Source organism: Hesperophylax consimilis, chromosome 1 (genome assembly GCF_061612785.1).
Source record: "Hesperophylax consimilis isolate HC1 chromosome 1, BYU_Hcon_1.0, whole genome shotgun sequence".
In the NCBI taxonomy this organism is placed as follows: domain Eukaryota; kingdom Metazoa; phylum Arthropoda; class Insecta; order Trichoptera; family Limnephilidae; genus Hesperophylax; species Hesperophylax consimilis.
The window spans coordinates 24078477-24103154 of NC_142836.1; the positions used below are offsets into that span (position 1 = coordinate 24078477).

General features: G+C 34.6%; 1 protein-coding gene across 1 annotated transcript in view; it reads left to right on the forward strand.

Annotated features, from left to right (window-relative positions):
• The window catches only part of LOC149426496 (uncharacterized), an 88524-nt gene that overhangs the window by 21851 nt on the left and 41995 nt on the right, over positions 1 to 24678 (forward strand). The window contains exon 3 of the mRNA XM_089631436.1: positions 6301 to 6386. Within this exon, the coding sequence (XP_089487562.1) occupies positions 6301 to 6386 (86 nt within the window). The remainder of the gene's footprint in view (positions 1 to 6300; positions 6387 to 24678) is intronic.

Sequence of the window (24678 nt, forward strand, 5' to 3'; positions counted from 1 at the left end):
CTTGAATGCATTGTCGTCGTGAACGAGTCTATCCGCAGAGTTTCAGCTCGATAGGATGTCGGAAAGTGGGTTAATTTCCACGTCCAAGATTCCTTCATTTCATTCATGCATTAATTGATTCATTCAATCCAGATAATCGAAATTCAAATGGATGTCTTTAATGGCCATATCCGCACACGATTCAATCGAAATTCAAATTAATGTATTTAATAGCCATTTTCTCACTCGATTCAATCGAAATTCAAATTAATGTATTTAATAGCCATTTTCTCACTCGATTCAATCGAAATTCAAGTGGATGTATATTAATTACCATTTCAGCACTCGATTCAATCGAAATTCAAAATAATGTATTTAAAAGCCATTTCTACATTAGATTCAATAGAAATTCAAATGTATGTATTTAATAGCCATTTCCTCACTCGATTCTATTGAAATTCAAATAAATGTATTTAATAGCCGTTTCCGCACTCGATTTTTTTTCTGTGTAGTTGAATATCCCGTTATATTATATTAATAGTAAACCATAACTGACGAAATGTAATTAAAGTATGTACCTACCTTTTCAGATACTTAAACTCTAAAAATGTACTTGTAATACCTGCAAAAACCCTTTGGGGGTAAAATACACAAATTAAGAACTTCTATTTCACCAAAACTAAAAAGTACCTATATAATATCAAAACAAAACTGACGCATACAAAACCAAAATTAATCTTGTCTTTTTTTATCATGACGACAGAATTTTCCGATTAATTATGCCAAACAAAACGGGCATTTCACGGTGTTTTAATCATTCAAATAATGATTTTTGAGTTCTACGTTCTACTTTATGTTTTTTTTTATAGTTATACATTTAGGTTGTATATACGTTTTTTTTTAATAAAAAATACTTAATTCTTATTCGTAATATGTTTTCTGTGGGTAAATAATATAGAATTTATTATAATTTATACATTTTTTTAAATTATAATTTTTATATTTATTATAATTTATAAGGAATTTATTCAGTTGGTACATAATATCGAAGCTATTTTTATTTTAAATTTAAAAAAATTGTAATTTATTTTAAACTTTATTTTATTTTATTATTATTTAAATCACACACCACTACCATAATATGGGCAAAACCCTACTATGGGAGTTTGAGAAAATCAGTAAAAAAAAAAATTTTTACTGATTTTTCTCTGGGGATTTATTCATTTTTCAGAATTGGCGTTTGATGATCAATGTTATGAAAAAATATGTATTTTTTTAACAAAATTATTATTATTTTTTTTTTATTTTTTTTTGGGTGGAAACAAGCAGCTTTTATATAATATACGAGATAAATATACAAGTTAACTGAAGTCAAGCCACAGAAGAGTTCCTTGGAACAGTTTTGCAGGATGATGGGGTTTATTTTATTTCATTCGGTACATCATGCCGTTTTATGCATTAAGGCAATGCCCTACGTAGTAATGCAAAATCATGTGTTTTTGGTTTGAAAATTTGGTCACCTAGAAATGTTTCAGATGCTTTAATTAAAGACTGCGAGTAGAATACATCTTGGCCTTTGAAATAATCGAGTATTTTTTAGATAAGTCTTTTTATAAGCACAAAAAAAATAGTGTAAAGACCTATGAAAACTGCTTTAAAGTTCAAAATCTCCTACTTACGAACCCATTTTCGGTAGTGATTTTATTGCATAACGTGGCAAATAAAGTTATTTATAAAATGATCGAAAAAAAATTAAATATTTATGCCTGAACATCCACAAAATAAAATAAAAGGCACTTTTTGGCCATGATTTTTTCTTGCATAAATCAAAACAGGAGGATGGTGTTCAGCGGGAATTTAAACCTTATCGCCGTCTACGTAAGGTGTGTTATTGATAGCGGCTCAATTTAAAATATTACACGACGTAGTGCAACGCTTTAAGTCTTGAAGGTGAGATCAGAAAGATGATGCCCCCCTGGAGCAATACATTGATGAAATTTTATATAAAGATTGATGGTATAGCGGCAATTCCCTCCCGAATTCGATCCTTGAGTTCTTCCATGGTGGAAGAAGTTGTAAACTGCAGCTGCAAGACTTGCTGGTTAGTGACGAAAGATCGTCCATCTTCAAGAAACGTGCGGATGGCGAAGCTCCGGTGTTGTCCGAACGAAACCGTGGTAAAGACTGAAAATAGCACGACCCTCCCAACACAATGAGACTCCTTCCAGGACATCCCAACCCAAATAAGCACCTACCTACATTTTTCATTAAAACATTTATTTTAAACAGCCACGGAATTAAGATTTTTCAAAAGTTATTTAGGGAATAATAATTATTATATATTTCAACTTGGAAATCGATAGAAACGTGTATTTTCGTAGTTGCACAAAAAAATCGTGTTAAAAAGTAATTTCCTAACAAACTAATTAGTACTTTCATAATATATCGGAACACGTGTTCATGCAGGTGCGCTTATGATGTTATTATATAATGACAAATTGCGAAAATGTAATTTTTTTCGGTGAGAAACAAATAAAATAAAATGGTAATCAAATAAAATAAACTTGCGCGCGCCGTGATTTGAACCCGCGATCTCCAGCTTGCTATTCGAGAGCATTACCCTTCGAGCACGGAGGCCGTCAAATTACGGATGGTTTGTTAGGAAATCTGTCAATTAATTTGTTAAAAACCTGCATTCCCGTTTTTAACAGGAATACGAATAATCTGTTAAGATTTTTAATAAATTATCAATATTTTATGTCGGTAAGTTTTGTCGGTGCAGAGTAGCAGAACTGCCTCGGCCAATTGACTGCAATTTATGGGATAAATTAGATCTTCTCTTGAAGCAAAGAATTCGATCGAATAGCCCCTTAAACAGCCAATCTGTTTGTATTGCATTGATTACAGAAAATTCGCTAATGCAATATTTTAACTTTTCATACTTTGTATGAAAACATATGACGGGTAAATACATCTAAATACTGATAACGACCTTCCAGCGGATGCATTACTTGCTGAAATTATTACGATCAATGTGGCTAGATTAAGTATCATTAGCTGTGAAAAATTTTGGTTTCATTTATATTCTACTAGTTTTTTTTTCAGGAAATGCTCGCGATCTATAAAAATGAATTAAGAAGATAGAACTACACGCCATAAAGTGAGAGATTATTTCAGTGCCCCCATGATAAAAGAAAAATGAAAATTTTTGCTTGAAATGGTTTTAGCCAAGTTTGTTGATCAGAAACGAAATTTGAGAAAATTCCTACTTTTCCTTTTCCCCATTCCCGTAATCCTCGCAACAGATGCCATAGTTACAAAGCATATGGGCAGATGGAACTATTGTAAGGTATTCAGACAACCCTTTTTAACACAACTTTCGAATCATGATATCTGTGGCTTCAAAACTCATTTTTCTATTTTGTTCCAACCGTAATATTGTTGTTATGATTTCCAGTTGAGTCTGCAAGAGAAGACAATTTAGGCTAGTAGTTCTGTGAACAAAAGACGTGCGCCTAAGCGCATGAACACGCTCTGTCGGAATAAAAATGTATTATCAAGCACTTCTACCATCGTGGGACGATTGACCGGAATAGAAACACATAAACACATTTACAGACAGACGAAATGCAAAGTGGTCGAGTTGAAATAGAACTTCCCTACTCTCAGTCAAAAAGACAAAACGTTCTCAAATTCATGACAAAATTATAAGTTTTTTGGAAATTCTTAATTTCTTGCTGTAGGTATCAAGTTAGAAATTCTTCTAAGCTCGTTCGAGTTAAATGCAGCTTTTCAAACAGTACGGATAGCACGTCAATGGGTACAGCACGAAGTAAATGCAGCTTTTCAAACTTTACAGATAGCACGTCAATGGGACAGCACGAAATAAATGCAGCTTTTCAAACTTTACAGATAGCACGTCAATGGGACAGCACGAAGTAAATGCAGCTTTTCAAACTTTACAGATAGCACGTCAATGGGACAGCACGAAATAAATGCAGCTTTTCAAACTTTACAGATAGCACGACAGTGGGACAGCACGAAGTAAATGCAGCTTTTCAAACTTTACAGATAGCACGTCAATGGGACAGCACGAAGTAAATGCAGCTTTTCAAACTTTACAGATAGCACGTCAATGGGACAGCACGAAATAAATGCAGCTTTTCAAACTTTACAGATAGCACGACAGTGGGACAGCACGAAGTAAATGCAGCTTTTCAAACTTTACAGATAGCACGTCAATGGGACAGGACGAAGCAAATGCAGCTTTTCAAACTTTACGGATAGCACGCCAATGGTACAGCGTGAAAAAAATATCAAAATAAAGTTGGCTTGTAGCTTTGTGATATTCTCTTGATTTTATTCATTGGTTGCGTCTTTCTGGAAGAAAAAAAAAACATAAATTCCCAAATTATTAATTTGGCAACACCAATTTGCACACACTTTAATGACCTTTAGTCAAATTTATAAAAAATACAATAATATAACAGTTAAGTAAGTCAACTTTACCAACCATTAATCATTTTCGACAATTTAGTCGTAAATCAATAAGCACTAAGCACAGACTTTCATTATATATAAAGACCCATTTATAAATAATATCGTCTATTACCAAAACCTACTAGAACACAAGGCCGGGACACTCATTCAAAGCAGCCTCCTAACTTGTATGGGATTTCACAAAAAAAAATCGTTTTAAGTTTTTTTTTTCAATTTATTCTTATTTATTATAACATCTTAAAATGTTTTAGTTAATTTAAAAAAATAAATAAACATATATTCTTTGGAGGTACTCATATAATTTAGGAGGCTGATTTGATTCAGTGTCCAGGCTTGTGATCTAGGAGGTTTTGCTATTACTAGCAGTTTGATAATGCCTTCAGAAGGCGAAACTGCTGTCACGCGGATTAATAATTACACAGCAGAATTTGTTTAGAAATAAACCTAGTTTCTTCATTTAAATAATAATGTTATTCAATATTTACAAAAAAAAAAAACTCTAACTTTAACCTTTACTGACCTAACCTAACCTTTTTTTATAAATATATCTTTATTTATAAAACATGTCTAAATATCTTAATTTTAGTTCAGTCAAAATAGTACCTACATAATTTGCAAATAGTAAATGGTAACTCTAGCCACTCGTATGGTATCAGGAATACCAACAAAGGAAAATGTCATAAACAGAAATTATTTTAAATATGATTTAAGATTGTCACGGCCAAAAGTATTTTTGTTATTTGTTTTTTGTGTAAAAAAATATTATTATTTTATGGCAACACTTTTTATTTTTTGGTTGGCACTTCTGAAATGTGAGACTAATAAATAGTCACTAATTTAGCCAAACAATAGCCAACATTTCGGACAGCATTGCAGTGTCCATCATCAGGGCAGATGTGTTAAACGTTGGCTAAAGAAGGAGTTAGCGCAACACGGCATAACACCCCAAAAACAAATAACAAAAAAAGAAATTATTTTGATTATTTAAAAAAAATTTATTAAGCGTGGCCAGCGATCCCAAATAAATACTTAATTAACGATTGAAAAGAACGCACCCCTCCAGAAAGCTAGAGATTCCGAGTGGATTTATCGGTTGCACCCAAATCTTTATTCATAAGCACTGTTTAAAAGTTTTCAAAAATTAAACGATTTAAAACATATTAACATATTATTATGTTGTCACTTTTATTATGATGCAATGTGTGCAAAGGTTACCTCATCTGTTGATATTTTGTGTTTATAGAATGTGACACCTCTATGATAGGAAAGAGGTTATTAGTGACAATTTATCTGATTACTGGTACAATGCACATGACTTATATTTATATAACTTCATACATATTTCGACATAACAGGAGTTTTCTGCAAAATGGGCTACCCGTATCACTTTTTATTATTCTATTAAAATATGATATTTTAGCAGAAAATTATTTTATTTGTCATTTTCAAAATTGGAAGTGTCAAGAATTCAGACAAGCGATAAAGTACCTACCTTTAAATTTTCGGGAATATTGGTGTCTTGATCATTTTGCAGCAATTGTTCATGTTCTGAAATTGTTCTTTACATAAACTTCACAAACCCTACAATTATAATATCCCTTGATTTTTAATGGCACTGCGCTAGTATGTTAGGTTATTTATTATTGTTGACTTTTTGATTTAATGGGTATTAGGTACCATTTTTATTAAAATTTTTGATTTTTTGTCTACTTGATGGAATCATAAAACTTGATGCTTTAATGTATTGTATTCTTTTATGGCTGTCAGTGTCATATTCGTTGTCCTTTTTTTCTTTACTAATTTTGGTTTTCTTTTTTCCAGGTATGGCCATCAGGTGCTTCATTTGCCAGTCCCGAAGCAACCCGGCTTGCCAGGATCCGATGAAATCCTATCAGCTTCAACTTACGGTTAGTATTGCTTTAATTTATATTGTCAAACATCTGTACCTATGTATAGCTAAATCTATTGCAAACTAGTGTTTAACTATTACTTTGGTTACCTCGGACGTCATGAATCTTTCACAGCTTTTCTTTGCGGAGTTCTATGAGTCAATTGAACAATTTACAGCTCAAAATTAAATTCCATCTTGAGCCATGTAGGTAGCTTTTAAAAATCAATGTAATTTTCGAATGTTCGAGAAGTAGATGCGCCGGACCTATCTTATCACTAGTTGGAATAAGATTCAAATCAATTATTTGCAATTGCAAATATGTTTGTGTTTTTGATTTTAGTTGATGATTCCGAATTAGAGACAAGAATTTCAACACAGCTCATTTTATATCTAAATTAAATTAAATTAATAGTATTACTTGATTTTGAATGATGACCTGTATCTGTTATCAAAAGGAATGCGATTAGTTGGATTATTATGATTCATTATCATATTACTCTTGCAAAAAATCTCACGTCTTGTAGATTTCTTTAAAAAAATCTAAGAAATGTCGTTAGTAAAAAGGATATGAAGAAAGACTAATACTACACATTTTGACCCAATAGAATGTGGAATTACATGATGGGAATCTGCTGTATCTTAAGTACAAGCATCACATAAATACAATTCAAAAAGGAAGACCTTCCTTTTAGAAATTAATTTTATACGTAAACATGAATGGGTCTTTGAAACATTAAATTCGACTACGTTATTCTTACCCCAAGAGGAAACCCTCTCGAGGTAACAGTCCATTCTCTGCTTCAAAGCCATCTGAGCTTTTGGAGTTTGTGTATCCTTTGGGGGCTTGTCAAACAAAAAGCTATCAATGACTGTACTGTCATCCGCGTAGCAGTGAATTGGTCCACACGACAAAAGTTCATCGATGTGCAACAAAAACAAAGTCGGAGACAGAACCGATCCCTATGGGACGCCAGCATTTATTGAGTGTGAGGAATAGGTGAAACCATGGGCAACCGTCGAAATCACCATTCGACGCTCTGCTGCCATGCGGGCATGAAGAAAGTTTTTTGTAGATCTGCGGGTAGTGCTCAAATTTCAGCCTACTTACGATCCTCTTGCTTTAATTTGTAATTCTTTTATTATCTGATCTGTTTTCCGATGTTAGAGATGGGTTGTAGGTTCGAAAAGCAGCGCTTTTTCATTTTAGGAGCATTGTCGACTGAACCACGGCTTTGAGCTCACACCAGTTTCTTTAACAGAGTATTGCAAAAATCCATATCCAGATATGGACTGATTGGACTATGGATATACTGAATTACTGGTAAAGCATTAAAATGTGCCCGCAGACCTAACAAATCTGCTGACTTATGGTTCCACACTTTTGTCTTCAGCGTTTGGCGATCTGAAGTTAGTAGGGATTGATGTCATCACTAGGCTGTGGTCGGACGATCCTAAAGACGCTGTGACTTCAATCCTCTATCCACGTGGTACAGTGGTTAGAAATCGGTTGGAGCAGTGTGTCTGGACATCTGGAACCCTTGTTGTCTCCAGAACCATTTACTCCAATTCGTGGCAAAGGGCAAAGGATTCCGCCTGTTGTCCCGCCGATTCTCTAATCCAGAGCACGTCAACCATGGTTCATTTTTAATTGAAATCCCTGGAACCACAAACTCGGCCGAAAAGTAGCGGGGCAAGAGATCAATATTATCGTTCAGATGTTTGAATAGCTCCCATGTGTCTGATTCATTGAGGTTCGCAGAGCGGTATAGACACACTTAGAGTCTTACCGTACTGGTAAAACTGACGCGCAACCACATTATGTCAAACTGGAGTTTTTCAGATTTAACAGTCGCCCACAGTTGACGCCAACTCGGCTATAGAGACATACACCCCACCTGGATCTGAACTTGCCTGCGAAGGTGAAGCCCAGGCAATCCAAATAGGAGGCGTCTAGATGCCCAGCTATCTTCGAAGGAAAATTAGGTTGGTTGCGAGAGAAGATGGTGGTTTAGGGAATTTAAATGTTTGTGCAACCCGCGAATGTTGGCGAAATTCACCAACAGTTTTGGCCAGCACTGAGGACTCCTTCTACTCGCCGCTGTAAGGACATTGATTGTTGTTTGTTTCTTGTTTACAATGTTTTTTTTTCTATTTTTTTTAAGGTTATGAAAAGGAAAGGAAGGTCTGTAAAGGATAGGATATGAGGGGTGAATAGGAAGCTGGGAATTAGTGTATACAGGAGTGATGGGCGTATGAATCCAACCCACCCACTGCGGTGCAAGGCGAAAGGCTGGGAGAGTCCGGCTCGAGCCCAAAACGCTGCTGCTGGGTCCTCTCCGGTCACGAACCGGCACACCAGCAGCGGCGGGGTTTTTACACTCGTTGATGGGGCAGCCCACCCTCAGTCGTGAGCTCGGAGGTCCGACCCTTACACTTCCAAGCCGCCGGGACAGCGGTAACTGGTTGTAAAAGGTCTCCTTCAACCGGCATCAAAACCCTGACGAATATTACCCCATGAACCCGGGCACCCTTGCTAAGTTACCAAACCACTTGGGGTAGCCAGTGGCAGAGGTGTTGGTCATCCAAAAAATGGTTTATAGGGCGGCTGACTCCATACCCGCCTACCAACTTCACAGTAAAACAACATAAAAGACAAATAAAATACAATTTAAAAAACTTTTTTCCGCCTCAGCACAGTACACCTCAGTGAAGAGGATTGAGAAATACCATTACTATACATAAATTAACCATAATATTTTGTATACACAATGTTTTATAAATTCGCTAAAATAAATTAAAATAAAAAGGCCGAGAGCCTGTTAGCAAAAAAAGCGCCTACGGCCTCCGTGGTCAAGGGGTAAGGCCCTCGACTAGCAAGCCGGAGGTCACTTATTCAAATTACGGCGTGCGCAACTAAATTTTATTTCATCAATTTCTGCTATTTGCGGCACGTTCCAGGGTACCTGATACATGGTTTAAGATCACCATTCAAAATTGAAACGTTTCTCGAAATAGATATGGCCGTGTTTGGTGATCAGATCTGAATAGCCAGGTACTTCCCCACCTCCCTCTTTCCCATCTCCTTCCCCTCCCCACTACCTTCAGCCTCACAACATACCCCAATTTAGGACGCCATAGCCTCACTGGCTCCAGACGGTTGGGAGCAGTTGGGACTCTTGTGCGGTTGCAACCCATATTAATGACTGTATGCATGTAAGAACATACTTGATTTATTTACAATGTTCAGGACTGGCTCCACTTTGTTTCAATCCTCAAAAATACGGTCATTTTCGCATATCGCGTTTAATTGCTAATTTCACGTTTCTTCAAATGACATTTGCGATTTCATTGACCAGGTATGCTTTGAATTGCTTCAAATTTCACCAAATTCATTATGCGTTTCGTATTTGCTTTGGTAAATCGATATTTAGATTTAAAATATTCCTCTGATAGTGCTGTCAATAGCTATTATTGCTTTTTACATTTTCACTGCGCGATCGATTGATATTTTGTCAAATCAACCAGATTGTTAACAAATTCCGCGATCATCGTCTTAATACCATAGTAATAGAATAAAGTGGTGCCAGTCTAAAAAAATCTTGCATGAATATTATTATGAGTAAATATTTTAACCCGAGCAGCATTCGGCCTTTCTCACTGCATAGCTATACCAGCGCTCCAGCGGCGTATGAGTGAATCTTTATATGTCTAGTCTATAAATACGTAGTACGTGTTTCTCAAATTTTGGATTCATCTCATAGGCGCGTAATACTGTTACGTTGTAGAAGAATTGCTACAATAATATGGTAGGTACTAAATAAATTGCAGTAACTCAGGTGTATTCCACACCGAATTATTAATTTTAAACAAACATAAAATCGAAAATAATTCTTCGTTCTGATCATTTTAATAAATTTAATGAGTAAAGAAGGTAGCCGTAATCTAGGCATTCTCTAGAAATACTTATTCTTAAATTTACATATCTTTAGAATTTATTTTGGATTCTTTCAATGGTGTGTGAATAAACTTCATAATTTGGAGACCAAACTATGGAATTATATTACTAATGACAGCTTTACAGGGTGTATCGGCACCTACCCGACAAACTTTAACCAGCTATTCCTTAGCACAGGGCTTCCCAAACTTTTTTCAACTGTGACGCCCTTGGGAAGTTGCCATATTTTTGCCCGGTGACTAAAAATCTAAGCCCCCCCCCCCTGAACGGGTCACGTAGTATGGGTACGTTACCTAACTAATAGCAATTTGTCAGAAAAACTCCAAATAGTATAAATTTTTTATTAGAAAATAAAGAACACAACATAAAAACAAAAATGGAAGCAAACAAAAAAGATAAAAAAAATTTTTTTTTCTTTGGTATTAATGAGAAGGATGTGCTTGCTTTTCTGAGCATAGTTTCTCAAAACGAGGTTGAAGTTTGGAAATCGCCACTCTCGTCTCTGCCTCTAAATTTATTTTTGATCTGTACTTATTCTTAATGACTGCAACTGCAGAGAAACCTGTCTCACACAAGTATGATGTCGCAAACGGTAATAAAACCCTTAACGCTGCAGTGCTGATGGAACGATATTCTTGATAAACTGAGCTCCAAAATTCAAGTAGCTTATCCTTATTATATTGCAGCTTAAGGCTGGAGTCACAGGACAATTCTATTAACTGTTCTTCTTCTGCTATCGAACATGTTGATGGTGAGGTCGACTGGAAAGGGTTTCTAACCCAGTCATATTGCTCCAGATTTTCGGGAAAACCTTTTTCAAAATGTTCGCTCAAAGGTGACAAGTGCTGGGTAAATATTATTTTTAAAGAAGGACCGAGAATTTCTGTCGATTTTTCTTGTAGAATGCCTTGTAAAGCAGGGAAACATTCGGAACTAACTTGATCTTCTTCTAATTTTCTTTTCCATAAGAGCAACTGTCAACGCCGAAGTTAACATTTGGCGTGAATTTATCTTGAGCGCCACCTGTTTTTTTGTTTGAGTAAGGGAAACAGGAAACCATTGATGAAATTTCAGGGTTTAAGTGGACAACGAGTGCTGGCATTCATAGGTTAGGTTATTGTAATAAGAAGATAAATTTATGAGTGTAAATTAGATAGATATAATTTAAAGATATGAGTCGCACAAAGTACAGAGAAGTGTTATACATCCTAATCTAGCTTTGGGCAAGAAGTTAATACGTTACTCGGGCATTTCAAGTCTTGTAATTATTGCGAACTGCGCCTTCCAGGTACGATGTCATCTTGTCAAAATAATTATACCGCTCGGGCGAGCGATGGCTTCAAATGGATTCTCCTTGTGAATCCATTTCATCGGTAAGCAGGTAGCAATTATGAATATTATCTGAGGTTCCAGAATTAGCGGAGGGTAGGCAAATTTACATCTTACTTGAGGATTTGAAGTGTGGCTTTGTATTGCCAATCCATTGGTCTTATTAGAGTTATCCTCGCCGGGATATTTAGATTGCCATTTTAATCCATCTGCCTTTTGTTTGAAAATGGCGATCAGGCTGTGATCCGTCGTTTTTATGATTCCACGGTGCTCCAAGCCGTTGAACCAAAAGATAAAGAATGACAGCTTCCTACCTTCCGATTCCAATCTTGCCACCTTGAAGAAAAGTGTTGCCAGGCGCATCCCACACAGTTCCTTTTATGTGGGGAAGGAGAAGTTCTTACTTTGTTACGATTATATACGTAACACAACTTCTTCTGAAACCAAGTGATTTTATCTGCCAGTTGTAATATGTGAGTATTATTTCCCTGCAAGGACTTATTGAGATCATTTAATTTTTCTCCGAAGTATGCGTGTGGAAGACGCTATAAAGATTGCCTCACGACGCCCGTGGGATGGTCCCGCGGCGCCCCGGGGCGTCGCGACTCACAGTTAGGGAAGCCCTGCCTTAGCACATTTGGAGTAAAAAATGTTATGGGCACTTTGCTGTCCGGTAACATTTTTTTCAATTAAAAACAAAAATAAATAAAAAATCCACAATCCGTCATTGTCATTGGAATTGTTTGTCGTGTTCAACAGCTGTTATTAGCAAGTGTGTCAAAAAGTGTCCTCGCTCTTTCGTACACACTAAATAATAATAGTTAAAAATGAGACGAACTGTGCCGTGCCATTTCGTTGTGATTGTAAAAGCGCGCCAACGTAAGTACGTACGTACATTATTCAACGAAACTCGAACAAAATATTTCCAGACGGGTTTTCAAACTTTGACAAAGGATAAAACATTGGTGACATGTGGTGAAAATATGAATAGTAAATTTTTTATAAAAACAAAATGTTACCGGACAGCAAAGTGGCCGTAACATTTTTTACTCCAAATGTGCTAAGGAATAGCTGGTTAAAGTTTGTCGGGTACGTGCCGATACACCCTGTATAGGGTTTTCCAATAAGAGGTGTTATTTTGATATTCATTCGTAAAAGATCAATGGTTTCGTTGCTTGTGTGGCACGTAGCGCCGTCTTGTTGAAAGTTAACGTTGTCCAGATTAATACCATTGAATTCCGGTTATAAAAAATCATTAATCATCTCTCGATAACGCAATCCATTCACCGCAACTGTTGCTCCAGCCTCATTTTCAAAAAAGTAAGGTCCAATGACTCCGCCGTACCATAAACCGCACCAAACAGTCACACGTTGAAGATAGAGAGGATTTCCAACAATAACTCTTGGGTTTTCCGAGCCCCGAATGCGACAATTTTGCTTGTTCACGAACCCACCGAGGTGAAAATAGGCCTCATCACTCAAGATGATTTGCATTTGATTCACTCAAGTGAATTTTAATAACTTCAATGCGTTGTTTATTTATTTATTGGATGATTTGTATAGAGCCGCTTTTGTGAGATATCACCTCAGGGGCGCTTTACAGCTAATGCAGATATTACAAAAAATATATAAATATTCCAAATTGAAATTGAAATTAAGTTAAATAAAATAAAGTACAGAAACAGGTGACACGAAGATGGAGAATCTGCTGCAAGAATCCTAGGTGGTGAGGAAACTGGACCAGCTGCTGCAGCGAGAGAGTGCACCGCGTCCACCAACAGTGCCAGCACGAGGTTCGTCATCCGTCCAGGTATGTGTCTGCTGCTAATAGAGCGCTGACACAATGTCCTCTCATGGATTCCAGACCTTGGCAGCACCGCTGTGACATTCGACGAAGATAGAGGATGGAGACTCTGCAGCAAGAATCCTAGGTGGTGAGGAAACTGGACCAGCTGCTGCAGCGAAAGAGTGCACCGCGCCCACCAACAGTGCCAGCACGAGGTTCGTCATCCGTCCAGGTATGTGTCTGCTGCTAATTAAGCGCTGTCACAGTATCCTCACATAGATAACAAACCTTGGCAGCACCGCTGTGACGATCGGCAAGTCCATCTCCTTGTACACTTGTTCCTGGTGATTATGTTAGTGGTGCATTGTCCCGCAATAAAAGGAGACGGACGGGATAATAAATTACCCTGGGCACTTGTTAGGATTTCAGAGTTTCCAAAAATTCCATTGAAAACATCTGGCGCACCTACAGTTACCGATTCTCGTCCCAAGTTCAACTTCAGCGAATTTAGAATATTTTTTAGCACAATTTTCGATGATTCATTTTTAAAACACTGCACTCTAATACTGCTATAAAGTTCTGATTACTAATTGGTAAGTTAATTTAAAATGTTGATTCACTGATTTTTAAAATAATTTCAAAGGGATGTTGCCTCGTTTCCCTTGAAAATACAAAAAAAAACACAAAGCGGTTGAAAGAAAGCATGACGCGTCCAGCTGCCACAAAGGGCGCTAGGTTGAAGCATGTTTCGTTCCATTTTTATTAATAGCGTAGTTTCTACTTGTCAAATGTCAAAAAATGACAGCTTCAAAAGTAACATCTACCGAAATAGCGGGCTATTCAAAATAACACCTCTTATTGGAAAACCCGTTACAATATAAGTTAGGATAGTGTTGATATTATGAAAGTCACTAGATAATCTTAAAATATAGCCCAACAATTGCAAAGCTTTGTTGGATATGATTTCTATATGCGTTATAAAATTGAGTTTAATATCAAACCATATATCCAAGTCTTTGATTTCCGAAACAGAAAGCACAAAATATCACGAATAGAATATTCAAAACTTATTGAAATCCTATAAAACCTCATCATTTGACATTTGTTTATGTTGAGTTGTATCTGCAAGTTTTGTTTAATACAGCTGAACAAGAAATAAAGTAATTATTTTTTGGTGCATTATGGTTATTATGAAAAATATTTAGGAGCAAAACGCCTAAGATAAAGTGTTTGCCAGGGGCCTCTGTATAATATATCCGTATTTAAACCAAAGAAAGATGATTGTTGCTCAAGATTTTGCTAAAAGAGTAAATATCTAAAGATAAGGAGTTGGAAAACAAGAAGAGATCCACGCCTTAACTACAGACATAAGGAGAGCTGTAAAACTAAGTCCCTACCTTAATGCCAGCTCATTACATTTTAGGACAAAAAATGTGGTTTCTCAATTCAATGATTTACAACCTAAAGAACAATCATGTGATGTGCTATTGGTTCGATGAAATGGAATCTGATTTTAAAGCAACGACGTATGCTGCATTTTTCGTTGATCATATTTCTAAGTAACTTGATGATGATATGAAACCTCTAAGAAATATCTTCAAAGATGGTTGACCTGCATAAAATAGGAACAACTTTATTTCTAATTCACTTTTGAGACTAGCAATGCAGAAAAATGTCATAAATGGAGTGTGACTCTGTGCACTCAGTAATCAAAATACAATTCGCAAACAGGGAGATCTTTCTGCCAAGTCAATACGTTTTAATTACTCGAGAGGCACGACTAAAACCAGAACCTTATGAAGCTGTCCACTTGAACCACTCGTTTTCAAGGATTATTCCGATAAATGATATTTGATTTATGATTCGATCAGAAAATGCTGTGGGTGATACAATCACCATATCATGGATCTGAGACACAATCCTAACGGAACTATAGATTATAAGATAGCATTTGACGGAGAATATTCAACTCCTACACCAACAACTACCTAGAAGTGCAAGAGAAGAGTCTCTCCAACTATGAAGACATTCACCTAAATCTATAATTTTCTAATGTCTAAATATCTTAAAACTACCACAATTTTTACCACAAAGAATAAATAAAACTTTTTGTATTTTTCGCATTTTTTTTCTCAGAACTCCGAATACTGCAATCACACTGTATTTCGGAAAAACATGTGTTCCTCATGTAAGGCTTCTCGACTATCTTGTGAAGCAAATTTTTTTTTTTAATATACTTTTTTTAATATAATCTTGCTTAGAAGTTCAAGACTTTTAATAATAGTGAACAAAAATAATTCAATCAAGCCCAAATGTACGTAAATAAGTCAATAAAATTTGTGTCAACCATAAAGTGTGCGTAAATAAGTTATTAACATTTGTGTCAAGCATAAAGTCTGCGTAAATAAGTTATTAACACTTGTGTCAAGCATAAAATGTGCGTGAATTCGGAAAATAACTTTATGTTTGTATTATTTCTTTATTTGTCAGGTAAATAAAAATTAAACGCGTTTATGAAAAAAAGTTTTTTCATATACGCATAAGTAGCGAATCTCGCGTGATTCTAAAAAATTTTTAGCTATTCGAGACCACGTAAGTGTTATATCTTGCACAATCGTGTAGCTAGAAGGTAAATAACTAAATATACTGATGCGCGGGACCGAAATGAGTAACACGCAGAGTTGAGGAGTCAAAATCTTAAGTATTTTAGAGAAAAAAAAAATTTTGTTCTTCCCTTAAAAATTTTACTTTATGCCCTTACGTGGTAATGCAATTTTTGGTTACGTGGGTTTGCAGTATCACCAATGATAGAAAGGTCTTGGGTCTTTCAAATCGACAAAGATCACACTTCTAGCAATTTCAGTGGGCTACTGAATATGAATGTAATACATTGTTATATTAATCTATTAAATTATTATTTAATATACTACTCAATTTATTTCATATTTTCTGACATGCTTAATAATTATTTTTATTCAATGGTGAGGGTTTCAATTATTGTTATTTCCAATAACATATTTACAAAAATAACTATTTGAGTAAGTACATCAATTTCGTTTTATTTTTGGGTATGTTCTTCTTATAATGATTTTTTCGTAAAATTCAATAATTAAATATATATTATAAAAAAATATATTATAAATAATATTTTTTATTCAGGTATAATCTGTTCGCTCGAGCGATTGGTGTCATTTTTTCATCACTCAGAGACTGTCACTTTTATCTAAAAAAATAAATTAAATGGATGATATTTACAACATAATTGATTTGGCTGACAATAATGAACCTAACATAACATTAGAAGATTCACATTCTTGCAAAAAATTTTTGAGGGATTCAAAGTTTTCTTTATTGTTCATGAATATTAGAAGTTTAAGCAAAAATTTTGATGAAACTGTTACTATGTTTGATTGCATTAATCATCGTCTAGAAGTACTACTCTTCACAGAAGCTTGGCTGGGCACTTTGATTAATATGCCTATCATTCCTGAGTATGTAGTCTACAAAACAAAGATGAACTATTTGCAAAATGATGGAGTAGCTATCTATATAAAGCAAAACATTCTTATTCATTATGTGGGGACTTAAATATTGATACTCTAGATTTGAAGAACATAAAAAAACAAAAATATCTATCACTTCTAGCATTTCATGGTATTAAGCCCATAATAAACTCACCAACAAGAGTAACTCCTAACAAATCAAGTTGCATTGATCATATTATGGCGAAATCAAAATTAAAACCACAGGGAGCAGCTTTTACTACTGGCATAATAGACCATTTTGCAATTTTGATGAAGTTTATCAGCTTAACTCTTAAAAATATTTCAAATAATAATGGAAAACCAAAACTTATTGTTGACAACAACCTTTTGAAGACCAAATTAAAGGAGGAATCCTTGGATACAGTACTATCAATGAAAGACGTCAATCTGGCAACAGATGATTTCATTAAATGTTTAAAAACTCACGTGCAAAGTTGTACTTCAGTACAAATTGAGAAACATTACAGAAAATATCTAAAACCATGGATAAATGTTGGAATATCCAATGCCTCAGAACACGTGATAAACTGCACAATAAATGCAGAGGAGAAATCTATAACAAAGAACTGTTGGAATACTATAAAAGATATCGGAATTGGTGTACAAAGATAATACGAACAACAAAACAAGCATACTACAGAAGAAAATTGGATGAAGTCAATGGTAACATTAAACAACAGTGGAAGATTATAAAGGAGGCTATCAACCTACAAAAGGAACAAACTACCATAAAAAATTGAAAATTAATAATATTATTACTTCAATGGAAGAGAGTCCAAATACAATTACTAATCATATAAATAACTTCTTCAGTGACACTGGTCCAAGCTTCGCTAATAATTTGTGCAGTGCTAATAAAACTAGTGAGATGTGTCTTGTAAATGATTTTAAATCTGAACATCACGTTACAGGGGACAATTTTTATTTTAAACCAACTAGCATTTCTGAAGTCACAAATGTGATAAATGATTTAAAAAATGTCTTTCTCGTGCGGTATTGATACTTTAAGAGTTATGGTGTATAAAATGCATGTATCCGAATTAGATGGTCCCATATCTCACCTTGTAAATATTAGCTTCGAGAGTGGGATGTCCCCTTCTCATTGTAAGAAAGCTAAAGTAATTCCCCTTTTTAAAGGTGGAGATCGTCTAGATGTCAATAATTACAGACCTATATCCTTACTCAATACTCTTTCAAAAGTAATAGAGAGATTGGCTAAGTCGAGATTGGTATCATTCTTAGAAACATATAATATTCTCTCTAGCAATCAGTTTGGTTTCAGAGAGAATATAGGAACAAGTGATGCAGTGTTGAGGGTATTGTCCAAAGTCACTAGTGCGTTAGACTTTGGAAACAAAGCTTTGGCTGTGCTCTTAGATCTATCAAAGGTTTTTGATACGGTGTCCCATGGATTACTCCTCAAAAAATTATCTTCTCTTGGCATTCATAGTACAGCACTAGGCTGGTTCACATCCTATCTAAATGATAGAACGCAACAAGTGGAGATAAATAATCATTTAAGCAATAGCAAACCAATCTCTTTTTGGGGTTCCGCAAGGTAGTGTGCTTGGACCAATATTGTTTTTAATCTACATTAATGATTTGTGTAATATAGATATTCCAGGTAACATTGTTAGTTTCGCAGACGATACTGCTTTAATATTTTAGGGTAAAACCTGGAGAGATACTTTTAACAAATGTGACTTAGGATTAAGAGCAGTAAAGAGTTGGCTGAATAATAACATCTTAACTTTAAATACAATAAAAACTAAATATGTGACATTTAGTATATCATCAAAAAGTCAGCCTTCTGACACTCATAATCTAATTAAACATAATTGTCTGCTAAATTGTAATTGCCACCCCTTGGAAAGTGTAGATTGTATCATGTATCTAGGTGTAAAGATTGATAAATTTTTTAAATGGAATGACCATATCGATATGTTAACAAAGAATATCAGGAGACTTACATTTATTTTTAAAGAACTTCGACACATATTGGACAAAGAGAAATTAAAAACTGTCTATTTTGCCTTAGTCCAATCTCAACTTTCTTATAACATAGTATGCTGGGGATCATGTCTAAATTCCAATGTTGAACCACTTAATATTACTCAAAAATTGATCCTTAAAGTAATGTACAAAAAAAAAATTCTGTTATCCATCCAACCTACTTTATAAGGAATGTAATGTTATGTCTATAAAACAGCTATATATCACTCAAATGCTTTGTCGATTTTTTATCAATATTAAATTTGCTGAAAGAACACAACAAATGCGGACAACTAGAATTAGCTCTACATTGAACTTTGTGGCTGTACATACTAAAACTTCTTTTGGTCAAAGAAATTATTTATATCAGGCACCACTTATGTTTAATATTCTTCCAAATCATATTAAGTCTACCAATTCCTTAGTTAAATTTAAAAAGTTAATTAAGATTTTTGTATTGACAGACGATTGTCTTAATATTTTTTCATCCTTGTCCTTTCTTAAATAATAAGATTTTATATAAGTCCCATTTACTAAAAACTGAATGTCACCCTATCTGTCTTTATTATCTACTTTGCTTCTTCTTTTGAATAATGATTAATGATTAGTTATGTATGGTTCAAATATTGTTACAATATACTGTCAAATTACCCATCTGGTAACACATCTAATACTTATTTTTTCTTTAATTTTGAAATGTTTTGTGTTTGTATGTAGAATTACTTTATGTTTGTGATTACTCTTATGTTTGCTTCACTATAATGTAAATTGTTAACCTCGATACAGGCTCAGTCCTAGTGAGGTTGATTTTTATGAGAAAAAAAAACGTGTTTTATGTATAGTGAGATGCAATAAATAAATAAATAAATATATATATACATTTACCATATTATTTAATTAATAACATTCTCAAAATATTAATATTGAAATATATGAAAATGTTTTCTGCGGTCTGAGGCCAATGAATCCACCTAGATTTCAGCGTTTATCTCACATTTTTAGGTTCTATAAATTTGGCACATAATGGCAAACGATCGCTCAAAACGTTTTTGCAAACTTGGCATAATTTGCCAAAAATCGCTCGAGTGGAAATAATAAAAGTAAAATTCGTTATACTACCTACAGTGATTAGGTTGTCAGTTTTTAGGTTAAAATTCATGTTGATTTTGAAAAAACTTTTTAAACTTTGTACCTACCTACAAATATACAGCTCTATATTACTTTGTAATTAAATAAACATTTTGGTTGCCATTTTGTTAATCTGCATCGGTAATCCTAACTATTATTATAAATGCAAAAATGTGTTTGTTTGTTTGTCCTCTTTTCGCAACCGAGCGAAAGATCGACGTGATTTTTTTCATTGTTAGGACGGAAAAGTGACATAGGCTACTTTTCATCCAGGAAAAATCACTTTACTCCCGTTGGGAAAATTCTTTGTGCAGTAATTTCGTCCTAATACCACCTACTTTACATACCTACAAATAAATATTTTTTAGTTTGGTTTTTCACCGAATGGGGCAAGTCAAGATAATATTTTTAATTCCTCCTATTGTCAAAAAACTAAAGTTCGTGTGTATTTTTATGCAAACTTGTTCAAACGGTACATAAATACAGAGTAATCGTAATTATTATTATAATACCAAGTCATTATTGTTGTAGTTAGCCAACGAACGTAGAATAACATAGGTTAACAACTTTTGTCAATAGATGTCTCTAAGTCGTAACTACCAATTTTCCACGATGTTGTGCATAAAATAATGATTTCAGTTTCCCGCCGGAATAGGCTCAATACCATATTTTTACAGGATTTAAAAAATTATTTTAACAACAGATGGCTCTGTCTCAATCCACCAGTTTTCTATTTATATAAGTATATAATGACAACTGTACTGTTACTGCCATATTATTCATATTTTCAAGGTAATGAAAAATAATTCGCCAAAAATCATATATAATGTAGCTGAGAATCAAACCGCTTTTCAAAATAATTACTTACATCAGCAGTCGGAAGGGGCGCTCGAGTAGTTTTTGTGGATTCATTTTTTTATCGATATTTGATTATCAGTCACATCGTTGGGAATATAAAAGGATTTGTAGAATAATAATTATTTATCTACACCAGTGACGTCGTAAAGTGTTGTTTTGACTTCCGTTTTGTTTTCGCTTTGGCGCATCGCAACCAACCATAATTAAACACTTGAATAATTATGAAAATATTAGATACACGAAAGTAATATAATTTTACAAAAGATTTTTTTTACGATTTCAGTAATAATCATTTTCCGAATAACTTCCAAAAATAGCCACATCAGAATAAATAACTCTGCGACAATGGAGTTTTGGTAACAACCCTGATTGCAGTAAGATATGAACCATTTATGGGAAGGATAAAAGTAGACTGAACGCATTATGAATAAGATCTCTGAGGCGTATATATGGTAAGGTGGGTCACGACTGTCTGCGTATTTTCTTTCCCCAGCATTTGATCTGCGTATTTATTAGTGATGACCATAGACATATGATAATTCCTATGTCTGTGGTGATGACCAATTTTTTGTTATTGTAATATTTTGAAATCATCTTTTACCTCTGGAATTTTACATAATACAGAAAAACCGACCCTCCTTAAATCTTAAAAAGTCGTTTGACAAGACATTCCAAATATATATATTTTTCAATAAAACTTATAACATAGGGAGTATTTCGATTTATTTATAAACATCAATAAAATATTAATAAAATATGTGATTTGAATCCAAATACTGTAAAGGCATTATATTCAAACAGCAAAAAAATCCTTGTCACTGTCAATTGCATTTTTAGTAAGACCTTCCCTCGCAGACCTTGTACATTAAGTACTCGAGGCTTCAGTCACAGTCTCTTTCAACTGCTTAGGTATAACATTACAAACTTTGTACATAAAGTACTCGAGGCTTCAGTCACAGTCTCTTTCAACTGCTTGGGTATAACATTACAAACTTTGTACATAAAGTACTCGAGGCTTCAGTCACAGTCTCTTTCAACTGCTTGGGTACAACATTACAAACTTTGTACATAAAGTACTCGAGGCTTCAGTCACAGTCTCTTTCAACTGCTTGGATATAACATTACAAACTTTGTACATAAAGTACTCGAGGCTTCAGTCACAGTCTCTTTCAACTGCTTGGGTATAACATTACAAACTTTGTACATAAAGTACTCGAGGCTTCAGTCACAGTCTCTTTCAACTGCTTGGGTATAACATTGCAAACTTTGTACATAAAGTACTCGAGGCTTCAGTCACAGTCTCTTTCAACTGCTTGGGTATAACATTACAAACTTTGTACATAAAGTACTCGAGGCTTCAGTAACAGTCTTCACAGCTCTTTCAACTGCTTGGATATAACATTGCAGACTTTGTACATAAAGTACTGGTGGCTTCAGTAACAGTCTTCACAGCTCTTTCAACTGCTTGGGTAAAACATTGCAGACGTGGAAAAGGTAATTTCGTAAATATTAGTCGTAATTAAATATTAATCGTTGGGCGCCATTGTAATGGTTTAAAATTAATTTGGGCATAGCACGTTGGACGTCAATGTAACAATTAACATTATGTTAAAAGTTTTATGTATAAGGTCGTTCATCATAAATAAAAGTTCTATAAAAATCCAGTGAATCTAATTTATTGTTCAGAAATTATAAATACTCCAGCATGAGACAAAATTAAAACAAAGGGTAATCTCAGAGCGTGACTAATCTCGAATAAGAATTAGTGGGTTGATTGTAAAAAGCAAGTCATGGTGATTTAATGTTAAACGTAAATGTGGGTAGAACATACACGATGAATAATGCTGTAAAAATCATTAGGCTATTAATTAAAAATGGGTGCCAGTTTCATACAGAAAGAAGAAAACAATTTTATATTTATCGTAAACAAAGTCTATAAATCATTAATGAATGATGAAAAGCTCACGCACTCGTGCTGATCGCCAACACGTCGAGCTCCTTCCGTCAGTCCATATTATTGCAATCACTGTCCCCTGAATCCCGCTTGCTCCGCAGTACTTATCCTAAGCAACCATCGGAACAGCTGTTAATGAGTGTTACCAGTCATAAGGTAGGTTTCGCTATATCAAAATATTTATTATAACGGGGTACTTATTTTCCAACCGTTACAATTTACCTGTGCTATAATAATAATTGAAGATCTTTATCAGACATATGTCTTGGATTTTTGTTACATTTTTCTGCACATTTTTAAGTCGTGGTACCTAGTATGATTGCGATTCATCTTTTGAAGTTGGAACAGCCTTGCTTTTCTTGATTTCTTAGTTGATCAGTACCAAATTCTCGCGGTGTGAGAAGAAGCTTTTTTTTCTATGACATGATCAATTATTATAGTTTTTAGTATCTAGCGTTTCCTAAATTGAAATTTATTGCCACGTGTGCTCCATCTTTACAAGTTGGTTGGGTTTCAATGCTGAACCAAGTCGGTTAACAAAATGCTAAAATTTTAACTTTTTTGAAGCAATTTCCGTCGAAACACAAAGAATTCGGTTAGCACACGTAGCCATCTAGGGTGAGAATTTTTTTCTGGAGATTTGTTGCCTAAATCTTTTCACCGTAACTGCATTTAACATTTGTATATTATCTGTACCCAATCAACTCTGTTTCGTGTTAATAATTCAGATAAAACTGTATTTTTTCACAGTTTTTTTTAAATTTTATCATTATATATTATTGCTACCGGTCGGAGGCTAAGTTGCATTTGTGTTCCACCTAGGCGTAGCGTGTTCAATTCCTCGGCTGGCTAAGTTCTCCATCACAACAAAAGCAACATTTTCCGCGTATCTTGGTGGTGGTAGGAGATTTTCAAATATTGTCAGGTTATTCGTAAGCCTGGAGTGTTTGTCTTTCTTTAAAAATAAACTCGTTTATGAGCAGCCAAATTATCCATTGTAATGGTTTATCCAAACGTTTTTCATGTAAACGCATTATACCCCTAATTTTTCCAACGATCACGTTCGATCCGTTTTACCCAATAGCCAACAAAGGTTCAAATGGTTTTATTCCTACAAAAATAAACTATATAAATGATTTTGGCGCAATATAAATATAAATACCTACGTCGAGTCCGGCTCTTTTATCAATGTAATATTCATTTCTATCAGTAATTTTCTGTAATGTTTACCCCCCCCCCCCCTTTTGGTGAAAATTAATATTTATCTTCCCAGCCATCAAAATACAGGGTTCTTGGAGGGGGGGTTGATTCTACATGATCTTTAGTAATTTTTTTCGAATTTCAACCTTTTAAGGTAAAAAAAGTTGAATTGTTTGTAGGGGAAAATAAAAGGATGGAAAAAATGTTATTTATCTTGTTTTAATTCCACCACCATGTAGAATCCCCTCCCGAAGTTAGTGCACTTTACCCCCGGACACCCTGTATATTGCAGAGATTAGGAAAACTATGTCTTTTGCCAAAATATTTTTTCTTGTTTTCTCTCGTTCTCTGAGAAGCTTACTTTTGCCAATAACAGGAACACATCTTTCAGAAGACAGTGTGGAATAATCAATAGTGACTCGCAGCCTACTTCTGAGGAGTTTGGGTTATAACAGCAGTTTTAAAAGCAAAATTACAATCGGATTAATTCAAAGGATTTGAAATATTGTGCTGGCGCTTACTGCTATGGGTGCTTCTCCCATCCTCACCATTGACCATTGA